The sequence below is a fragment of the Acanthaster planci genome, linkage group LG18 (genome assembly GCF_054643075.1).
Source record: "Acanthaster planci isolate LZ-2023a linkage group LG18, COTS_SCS, whole genome shotgun sequence".
Classification (NCBI taxonomy): domain Eukaryota; kingdom Metazoa; phylum Echinodermata; class Asteroidea; order Valvatida; family Acanthasteridae; genus Acanthaster; species Acanthaster planci.
This window is the reverse complement of record NC_141794.1, coordinates 6,443,709-6,455,228: the sequence shown is the minus strand read 5'-3', so window position 1 is coordinate 6,455,228 and position 11,520 is coordinate 6,443,709. Positions and strand designations below refer to the sequence as shown.

Here is an 11,520-nt window from a genome sequence, read left to right as displayed (position 1 = left end):
TTTTTATATTACTTTGTTGTTTTTATTCATTACTTTGTTTTTTCTTAGGATTTTGGAACAGTATCCTGTAATGGGTACCCAGTTTCGCAACTACTCGTAATCACATACCATTTCCTGGCCCACAGATTTTTGAAGGGTAACATACATCGCTGCTTACAAGACGACAATGTTAGTCTGGTTCTGAACAAGATGATTCTGTTTTGAGAAAATCTTATGCCACCACCATCACAGAACCAAATAGGGTAATTCCTCACATTTCTGACAGGTCTGAAGTAGTCTGAACCCATTTTCCTTGGTTTTTGATTATTTGTTATAAATGCTGCGAAATGTCCAGTGTCCATACACTGTATGAATCACCCTTCTAAACCAAATGGAATTTTTCTTATGTGTGTTTGAATACTTATTGCAACTTCTTCACAACACTGTTTTACCATACGCTATACCTGTCCTAACACAAGACACCAGATAACGATATGCCTGCAGTTATCATAAGAAATTTCCAGCTTGAAAATGAGAGCTGATGGTTTAGTAAAATGCCACTTTATCAGAGACTCACTTCAGAGACAAACGCCTGTCATAAAGTCTGTCTCTTACATGTACATCTAACAGATAATTTACAGTGCATCAAGTACTTGGCAGCGGAGGCCATGTAACGATCTTGCTGTGTGTATATACAAGGCACTGCAAACGTGCCTCAAAGTGTCAAAAAATGTGGTTGTGGTGAGAAATATCATGCATATACTGTTTAAATAACTCCTGTGAATCAATATATGAAGAGGTTAGCTGTGTGTGAAGTGTTGGCCTCTATATCTGGCCTTTTTCAAAAGGTGAACATTTTCAGCCAAAATTAATAGCGTCAGCTGGTGGTTTCCTTCTGGACCTGTTGTACTAGTTCACTTTTATTGTAGTAACAAGTTAGATGAATAAACTTTTCATTACCTTTGTCTGGTGAGCCAGCTTCAGCTTCCAACTGCAGAAAGGCTGCATCATCACTCAAGCTATCAACAGAAGAAAGCTTGTCACCTGCCACTACTACCACTGGGCCTTTACAGGTATCCAACCGCAGGATTTCCTGCCAAATATAAAGATAATTGCTAAATTTGGAGCAAATCTGAGTGCACAATCTAAATACGAAAATCCCCTATAATGTTCGTTACGGGGGATTGCTGCCTAGTGAGGGGTTGTATCTCAAGAGCATAGGGTTGGGGGTTCATATCCAGTAGAAGGTTGCATGTAATCTTAAATTCCTCTACGTGGCTCCACCCAACAGATGAGCCCTGGAATAAACGAGTATCACTGTTTCTAAGGGTTCTGGATATAAAGCAGAATTATGTACCTGAAGTTTTGGAGAATGGGCTGGTGCAGGACTGTCTTTTGGTTCTTCTGGAGGAGCATCTAGGCATTTGGCCTCTGCAGCTTCTTCACGCACTGGATGCACAACACGTACTTCTGTCAAATGGGGAAAAAAAATGGCTCGGAATTAATTTACAGACCATGTAATCTCAGTTCCTGGGGTTTCAAAAAGCCAGCATGGACGCTAACTCCAGTCACAATCAGTCAAATTGAGTCCCATTGGGTAAATGACTTGAGTCACTGGAAGCACATGGCTCAACTTAACAAAAGTCTGAGGCTACCGATAATACTTAAATGTCCAAACTCTGCCAAACCAGATTGATTAAATTTGAATGTAAACATGTCCATGTGCATATAAACCAATTGCATTTCCCAAGACTTGATTTTTCACAAGAAGCTGGACATTTCTGAGCAGTTTCAGTATTTCCCCAAATTTGTATGTTTTATCATCATGCAGCTATTGTAATTACTATGAACCATCGAGAATGTAGATCAGCCTGAAACAAATCTCACAACATGCAAATACATGTTTATCACTTCTGCATTTCTTAGCTGTGAAAACTGCACTCAGCTCAACAGCTACATTCCAACAACTCCAGTTTTAATTTTGATTGAAAGATAGGACAAACAGTTAAAGGAAACAGTCTACCAATGACAGACCGAGGATCAACAGAGATTAACCCTAACAGTCCCAAATCCTCCAATTTCAATATGATTTTACATACACCCTACGGGGTTAGGGTTAACAAGTAAACACTGAACAATGATAGGCAAGCAAGAAAAAGAAGAAATGAGTGTCGGAAACATATACCATCCTGGGGTTGAACCAGTTGTTGTTTCTCTTCGTACTCTGCTGCTTCCTCCTCCTTGCCAGTTCTCAGGATGCAACAACAGCACAGAAGGAACAGCAAGACAGCAGCAGCACCACCACTAACTAAAGCAAACATACCATGAAAAACAGAGATTTCTCATTTTGCTAAGATCATAGATGTTGAAGCCAAAATGTTATAGCACCGTTTATATATAATTTGGAATTAGCAAAAAATTTGCATTCAATATTCCTAAAATAAAAATATGCTGCAACAGAAGCACCTACAAGTTTTTCATGGCTTGCATTTGTTAATGGTTGCACTCACATGGAAATTTTCATCGCTATGTTACTGATTTAGGGAGGCCCATCAGCAATTGTGATTTCTTTCATTTTAAAATACACAGAAAAATTAAAGAAAATGAAATCATTTCAATATATTTGGCCATGATATACATTATGCCGCCAGTACTGTCTCCCAATATTGTTATAATATGGTGATGAGAATATTTCTCCAATCTCTGCTACCTGCGCCAATGAGGACCCAGTTCACTGCAGAGTTTGCTGCAAGTTCTGGAGGCATGTCCACTTTGACGCCTTCGACAGGTTGAGGATCCCACAGCCCCATGGTGAATATCTGTGGTGGTGAAATATAATCAAATGAAACAATTAAGTCACATTACATCCACTCTGTGCTGAAGTACCTCCCTCCCCCTTCCCTCCCCAAACAGAGAGAGAGGGTGGTGGGAACCGGTTCAATTACATTGTGTATCCCCACTCAAGGGACTTTGATTCACCGCTTTACAAACAAAAACACACTATCTCTTGTTAATGCACAGAAAAAATAATATCAGTATCCATGAACCTTTTGATTTAAAGGACTAAAATCAATGAAGCTGTATGCAATTAAGTCAACTACCATAACGAAAAGGTGGCTAAGACTGACTAAATTACCGTGTCATAAAAGGAGTGGAAAAATAAGGGACAGTTAAATTCAAGACACTTGGACCCTCAGAATGTGCTCTCTGTGATAATTAGTGATACAAACGATGGTCTCTGTACTGATTGACTGCATGGAATACAAAACAGATACATGACCTCTGTTGATTCTGTGCGGGGCATGAGTGTGGTAGTCACTGTAGTGCCTTCTTCCTCAGACTGGAAACCTGAACACTGCTGACGATGTACGGAGTTACTACGGTCCCTTTCTGGATTACTGGTGAAAAGAGTCTCAAATGGCTGCATACCATTGTAGGTTAGACCTGTCATTGACAAGATGACAACAATAAAAACAAGATGTAAAACACAGGATTCTTTCCTTTTATTAAAGTGTCCTTCCAGTGGGAAAAAAAGTTGTTCAAGGTATGAATGAAAGATCTCAGCTGATTAGTGAAACTAATGACCTAAAATTGAGTGCAGAGGTCGTCATGAGATAAAAATATGCACATCTTTGAATCAAAGTCTTTTGAAATGTTATAATTAGTGCTGTTGAGAAAGAAAAGCAGAGGGTAGTGCAAACTGACCCACTGTCTGGATACCTGGAAATGTAAATGGATGATTGACCGCAGGATTAATTACCCCTCCCTCCAATCTCCAAAGATTCTGTGCACTGTATCACCCTACATGCACCCATAGGACCATCCAGGGAATCCCTGGGATGGTTGAGGGTTTTGTTTGTCAACGTTTGATCAGTTTAATAAGCCAGTTTGGTATTTCAACAGTGTATGCCAAAAGGAAGCGTATATCCAAGGTCATTTGTGACCAGCTCCTCAAATACGGTATGAGTTATTATGGGCCTTTTTTTTTTCAAAATGGCTTATCCATACACATTTGAGTTGGTTACATTATAAGCTTTCATTTGGTGTAGGTTTGAACCCTGTGGCATTTTGCAATCTGGAGATACATGTATGTTGATTTTTGCATAATCATATCATACACATTAACAAAAGTGCTTTTAGAGATGAAGCCCTTTAAACACAAGAAGTGGAAAAAAAAATCAGCCAAGAAGAAAGTCTCTTGATACCCATAGCAACAGTTAGGTTTCTTGTATGAATTGTGGAAGTACTGATATAATAAGAAGCCAATAAACTTGACAAGACGTAAAAAGTCACCCTGTCCACATACAAAAGCTCTTAATATGAAATAGCACAGGGTCCCTTTAATATCCTTTTACACAGAGCAGGTCACATTCGACATCATCAGTCATGGTACTTAATAGTCTCCACTATCAGAACAGCCATATACTGTCACATGAGTGTGCTTTGTTTCACCACACAGTGAGACGAATCTATCAAACATTGTGTGCACCTTCATCTCTCTGGTTTTGTAATTAACACATTTGTAATACGAACAGGAAATACATGAATTTGTGCGTAGAAGCAGTTTTTGTACAGAAAACTTACATGTGGAGGTGACAAAAAAATTGTGTATTAATTTTAATATTAACCACATTTTTTTTTTCATTTTCTGGTGATTGAACTGCACAATATAAAGCAGTTTCACAGATTCAGCCAGCATTTGTGACTGAAATAAACGTAAAACATACCTCTAATGCCTTTAATTGTTTGGGCTATGCAGGTGCAAAACTAACCTCATGGTACGTGGGCTAGGGGATGGGAGATGCTTGACAAAATAAGTCGCACTTGGGTTACAAGGAACAATTCTACTGTTAAAGCGAAACGGTAATTAGGCCAAGAAAAAAAAGTTCTGCTTCTGATTACATGCCTCTCAAAAATAGGGTCAGTAGGTCAGAAAAAATAAGGGGGGTCAATTTTTTTGTGCTGATTGAATGGTGATGAAAGCTTCCAAAAATTGCCACAAAAGTGACAAAAACTTGCCTTAATCTATGTAAAAATTTCTACAGTCAACAATTTATAAGAATTATGGACATTTCACACCACTGCACAATGCCAGTCAGGTAATAACGACGGCACACTGGCCAATAATGTCCAGTGTGATAAGCACACATGATGCATCCAGGTGGGCAGGTGATAAATCTCATGCTGCACAGGAAATTTCAAGGAAACACGCTTGCTTCAAGTACGAGCAAAACAACCTCAAATTAAACTTGTGAACACAGAAAATACATACATTATAGCCAAGAGACCAAGTTCTGTGAATTAATTTGCAAAAATCTTCTTGCAATATTGATTTTTTTTTTGACTAACAGCTACAGGGTTGCATGCGAGTATGGCCGATGTAGTGTAATGATGTTATTTTGACAAGGAGACTGGTTGCCACATTTTTATCACACAAGCTCTTTTGCATGGGCGTGGCAATGGTCTAATGCATTGAGCTTTGCGCACATGTTTTCACAACTAAGACAGCAAAACGCAAAGGGAACTTGTGAAAATAACAAAAGTTTTTTTTCAAAAGTTCCAAATTTAAGTAGGAAAACATACAAAAAGAAGCATTTTAACGTGAAAAAAAGCATTTTGTGAATACAAAAAGACAACAGTATTTTAATAAAATTTTCAAGTTTCCTTTTCCAACTTGCCGCTAAACATTTTAGGGTCATGCCAAGAAATTAAGGTCAGTCCGGCCTGATCAGTATGTAGTCTGCAACATGTGCAAATGGCAAATGTTAGACCGATAAACAGAAATCAACTGGTGTGGAGATTGAACCTGAGACCTCAAACACACTTCCTAAATGCCTTCCCAACATCCAACTCTGTTTTGGTGCAAACCACAAACACAGGGCTGGATAGCTCAGTTGGTAGAGCACTGATAGATATTCCATACATGTAGGTTGCGGGTTCAAATCCCACTCTATAGTCAATTTCTTCTTTCATCTTTAGGATTACTTCATGAGCACATAGTCTGTTTCCCTATGCTATCTGATGTGTTTACACTGCCAAGATGTAAAAACAGACTAAAAGTAGCCAGCAATTATTAAATAAAGTGCAACTGACCCACTTGGACATTATTCCACATTGACAGCAACGCATGGAAAAAAAGCATGCACTAATGCAATCTGATAAAACTCACATGTTTGCATATGTTTTCAGCAAACTTAAAATAAAATGTAAATTTTGACTCACCTGTTAGACATCCTTCATATCCATGTAGCCCCCGAAGTCCATAGTCAGTCTGATTCACCTCCACTCCACCAATTATCATCAGTTTCCTATCATTGAACTCTGTCTCTTCAATGGGCTCCAATGTCTCATAGTCAAACCCGATGTTATCCACCTATTCTCCAGACATGGCAGAAATTAGGGGCATCAATTTCCATCAACTTCTGTGAACTCAACCTGCATGGCAGATGTTCTGTGGAACTTGATGTAACACTGCGCAATACGTGAGCCTTATACTATAAAATTTGTGGCATGGCTGCACAATATAATGTAATTGTGATCGATTTCACGACAAAACTTAACTGTGACACATTTTAATTCAAACATCTTGATAAGGAACAATCACAAGTCTGACAATGTCTAATCCACTGCAATATTCCAGCAATCATTACAGTCACTGAACTAGTTCGACCCACCATTTTGAAACAGTTTTCATCTCTTCTTCATTGGAATCAGGAGTAAATCTCAAAGTTCTCTCACAGCAAATAAAGTATAGCGTCTCCCCCCCCCAAAAAAAAGCTGTGCATTTATTATGTAAACCTTGACAAGTCAGGTAATGATAGGCCTTAAAAAACGTTAATAGATTGTTCACAATCTTTTCATAGCAACTTGTTCCATAAAACTGACTGCACGGGCTACAAATTTTTGCGCAAGTCGCATAACTTTCATAACGTGTGTCAGTTGTAACACTTTGTTGGTAAACTCATGCAGTAAAATGTGGCATTCTGGTAAGTGAAGTTATGCCACTACATTAAAATTTGGTGGAATCAGCTGATGAATCCTCTAGTTTCAACCAATTTGTCACACATCCTTTGGTTAACTTCCATCTATGATCTCCTTGCCAAGGAGATGAACAGCTCTCATATTTTTTTTACCATTACTACAAGATTGAAGAAGACTTTAACAATTTTGGAAATGGCATAAGAATTGCACTTGCCTAATTTGTTTCTTTTGAAGAGGCTATAATTGACAGTGCTTGTTTGATATACAACTGATTTTCCATAGTAGGTCATGACTAAAATATTCACTTTCCTGTCATATCTGACATGCCTGTCTCATTTAATTACTAAATCCAATGTGATTTTCAACATGTGTATTATTGGCATCTTCACACACAACCAAAATGTCATTACAAGTGTTGTTAAAAACACACACACAGAAAACAAAACAAAAAACTCACATCAAATAGAACTCTATTTCCAAAGCGTTTGAAGACCACAGCATGACGATAGGTATCATTAAATGGACCCACAACACGTAAAACAGCTGAAACAAAAAACATCAAGCTAGAAATTAATAGTACAGTTAACAGCATGCTTTTCAAGTTGTTTGCATCTTTTTTCAAGAATTCAGAGCTTTTTGGATTTTTTACTATATGCCTTGCAGTCACTTTGACATCAATTTTATGAAAATAAGACCTACTATTCTGGCAAAATGACCATTTGCCTAATATAGGCAGGCAAAAAAGGTAAAAATTTTCTTATTCAAATGAGCTCAATAAAAAGAGGAATATAAGGTGGCCATAACAAATAGTACTTAAGCAAATGAAATCAAAACTTCACACAGGTAATCATGAGAAATTTCTTTGCATGCATTCCAGAACTTTGGGCCGAGATTTCAGGGGCTTGATGAGGTGGCCCTAATGGAGGGGGGAAGAGAAGGTCTACATTCCCCGCCCATTTTAAGGCTCAAGGTTGACTGTACAATCGTGCAAATAAAAATGTGGCAGGAATGACGACTACATGAAGCACTCGCCTTTCGTAACTTCAGCCCCAGGTTCAATTCCCAGCTTGGGCCACGTAAAGCAGAGTGCTACTCACTGATTCTTATGCCACAAGAATTTTCCCCAGGATTCTGTTTTTTCTCCCTCCACAAAAATTGACACTTTTGGTATCTGGCTGCACTTAGCATCTTCTGATGCGGATTGTTTGGTAAAGCTGTTGACTTGACTTGCTGATTCAGACTCAAAGTGCAATTCTTTCACATGAGACTTGACTTGTAAGTTGCCTGAACTCGTCACTGTTGTTTGGCCTTAGGTTCCTTGCGTGCTGTACGTAGCCTTTGGCTTGATCGCATTATAGCTGCATCCTTGGGAAATTCTGGCTTGTGGCTATAAGTCAGGATGATTAGCATCTGGAATAAGAACAGTCAACTACTGCTTAAGGTTATATGAAAATAATTAACATACTTAATCCTCCTCCTAGATCAATGTGTGCCTCCAGATCACCTCCATGCAGAGCAATCATAAGCCTCTCCTCAGCACCACTGCTTTCATCACTCCTGACATAGAATAGTACTCCTGAGGGTTGATTGGTGCTGAAGCCAAACTCAAGAGCATCTTGCTGCAAGCCTGCTAAAGGTGTACCCATCGGGAGAGGCACTGTGAGTGTGGAATCATCTTGGAACTGGGCCCCAGACTCTGAAACAATTCACAAAACAGCCCAATTAGCTCTATAATTTAAGCATGACTTATGACTTACGGTTGTTTCAACAGACCGATCCATTAAGCCACACATCATGGTCTTTTGACCAATCACAGCGGTGATTTTTATCCAGCATGCATACACAAAAGAAACAAGCTCAAGTGAATTATCCATGTACACAACGAGTAGGGTTTAAAGTGGAAGTGATAGAAATGCAGCTCTTTGCCTTTTCAACAAAAACATGATGGCCATCTCGAGTAGAATTATTACAAAGGCCCAGGTATGGACCAACTTTAATCCATTAGCCAAGACTACGTCCGGCAGGTGGATGATTAAAATTTGTCTCTGCATACCCGATGAAAATTAAGTTATACTTAAGTTTCTGGCAAGAACGCACTGCTAGTCTTAGCTGTCAAGGCTGTGATTTTTTCTAAAAGCTTAATAATTTGACACTATCATCCATCATCTTTGCTGATTAATTTATTAATTATTAATTCTGGAAGATGTTTTTATCATACTGATACAGTTACAAATGATATTTCAGCAAACCTCCCCCAATGGGAGTGACGGTACTACTCACCTCCTTCACACGTGTTCCCTGTGTATGTTGTTCCACTGCAATTGCAGCTAAAGCTTGTCCAGTGCTCAGTGCATATACCGCCATTCTTGCAAGGGTTTGCTGAGCAGTGGTTCTCACACTGCAACGAAGGAGCTTTCGAGGAAAACAGCCCTACAGGCACAAACCCCAGACAGAAATTAAAGTACATAACTGCGCTATGTTAAAACATAAAGTTGCTTACTACCAAGACATTTAACACCATTATGTTGGGGTAATATTTTCTGGCCTTTTTTAATTTCATCCTCTTTTCACAGCAACCTACGTGTAAATTTAAGAAATATATATATTGCAAAACAACTGTACTGGTGACTAGTCTACTAGACAAGAAAATGAAATTCTTAGAATTGAAATTTAGTAATGGGCTGGGCATTTTTAAAGCTGATTTTCTGAAAAGTGAATTTGTCTGTTTTTTGGTACTGAAACTCTTCATGCATATCATGATATCCAACCAACCTCAAGCTGTCTTAGCACCCATAACTGCATCCTTCACTTCAATCACATTTTTGTACAGTAGCCTAACTGGATTTTTGCTGTAACTACATGTATGCACATTTTTGTGATTGTGTATATGGTAAGTTCATGAAGCAGCTATTTGTGTGCATGTTGTAGAAAAAAGCAAAGGAAAAATCTTGGAAGTATGTATATTGATTATGAACAAAAATGTGTGAAGGTAGGAAATTTTCAAACTTCTGAATGTAAAAAATAAAAGACCACAAAATTCAACTGTTTGAATTCTGTGAGACTTTTTCTGAGACTATAGACAAATCAAGTGATCATGACAAGATTCATCACTTGTCATGTGCAGTGACCTCTGTCAATGTTGGTAATCATAACTACTGCACAGAGCCACTACTATATGTGATAGTCGGTCCACTCAAACCTAAGACGGTGCTGTCAACCACATTGAAGAGGGACCATGGGGAGCATTCAGAGAAATGTCACTACATTCATCCATTAAACAAGTGGAAAGCATTGCTGGAACTCTCTGTATCTGCTAGTGGGTTACTTTTTCTTGCCTGTTGCATTAATTGCTGGTACATTTTTGCTAGTTTCAAAGAAATCTACATACTTCGCATGATGTGGACAATTTCCTGGAGTCCAACAGGCTGACCGTTGACAATGAGCCCCCTGACGCATCCCATTAGTCCAGGTAAGAGAGTTAAGGAGTTCGGAGCACCTCCAATAATGATGTGAACCATCGATTTACCAGATGTCCTTAACTCTTGATTTGGCTGTATAATTTCTGTAGTGAAAGATTAAAAAGTGACAGATTTTATGTGTCTCGGTATCATTACCAACTCATGCCCTACTTGTACAATCTGAACTTGAAGACATATTTATTACATGTATACTTTTCGCATGATCATGAATACATAAAATTGTTCAACTCCCTTCAACTGTTCAACTCCCTTTGGCCCCTTTCCTGAGATGTAACCTTCAATCCAGCAAAATTCTCCGACTGCCCCTAAGTAAACATTGAATAGGAGGCTCCAAAAACCTGGATTAACCCTCCTTCTGTTTTAACCATCAAAAACAGTAAAAAATGCCTTCCAATTGGTTTCCCCCAGTACACAGACACGTATGGGAAATTTGACTGATTTTGACTGATATGACAACTGTGACAAGAATGCATCTTAGCATAGGAGGGTTAATTCTTTCACGAATGTGTTTCCTTGGAAGGGTGACCACTGCCTCAATCCTTCATAAGCCTCAAGCAATAATTGTCCATAATTATGGTGAGACAATGTGACTGATATCATGAAGCAGCAAAGGTGAATTCCTGTATCATCTGTATAATATAGATCTACCGTGGCTGAGCATAAACAGTACAAGGTCTGGTTTGATTTACTAATACACCCTTTGAAATTGACAAGTTTTTGCCATGTATAACCCATGTTCTTTGAAATCCTTCGCATATGCAAGAAGGATTTTGGGGGAATCGGGAAGTTTAAAGTTTTGCAAAAAATCTGAGCACAGATATTCAAATCAAGGGCATAATATCAACACAGGGAAATTATGGAGGAGCCCTTGGCTATTTTATTTGGAGTGCATATTCTAGTGGTGGTTACCTTCATCCTGAAATGGTTGAGCATAGAACTCTGTCAGTAGGTTAAAGGGTACCCCGATCTCTGCCTGGTGTTGATTGATGTTCACTACTGTCATGTCGTCCTTTCTTTGCACACTAACCTCCACCCATTCACCATCATTTAAGACACCACCTATCACACAAGATAATCTAAA

The 11,520-nt window shown here is 38.7% G+C and overlaps 1 protein-coding gene across 6 annotated transcripts in view; it reads right to left on the bottom strand.

Moving 5' to 3' along the window:
- The window catches only part of LOC110982710 (axotactin-like), a 69,233-nt gene that overhangs the window by 19,376 nt on the left and 38,337 nt on the right, over positions 1–11,520 (bottom strand). For 5 of the 6 annotated variants that reach the window (XR_015428241.1, XM_022241340.2, XM_087148407.1 and 2 more), the window contains exons 23-33: positions 11,349–11,498; positions 10,349–10,522; positions 9,241–9,390; positions 8,426–8,656; positions 7,418–7,503; positions 6,202–6,352; positions 3,260–3,423; positions 2,690–2,798; positions 2,165–2,287; positions 1,337–1,449; positions 940–1,072 (exon numbers count right to left, since the gene is read on the bottom strand). Coding sequence is in view for 5 of the 6 variants with exons in the window: in XM_022241340.2 (XP_022097032.2) it covers positions 940–1,072; positions 1,337–1,449; positions 2,165–2,287; positions 2,690–2,798; positions 3,260–3,423; positions 6,202–6,352; positions 7,418–7,503; positions 8,426–8,656; positions 9,241–9,390; positions 10,349–10,522; positions 11,349–11,498 (1,584 nt within the window). In the remaining variant the exon portion in view is untranslated. The remainder of the gene's footprint in view (positions 1–939; positions 1,073–1,336; positions 1,450–2,164; positions 2,288–2,689; positions 2,799–3,259; positions 3,424–6,201; positions 6,353–7,417; positions 7,504–8,425; positions 8,657–9,240; positions 9,391–10,348; positions 10,523–11,348; positions 11,499–11,520) is intronic. The other variant, XM_087148408.1, reaches the window with a different exon arrangement.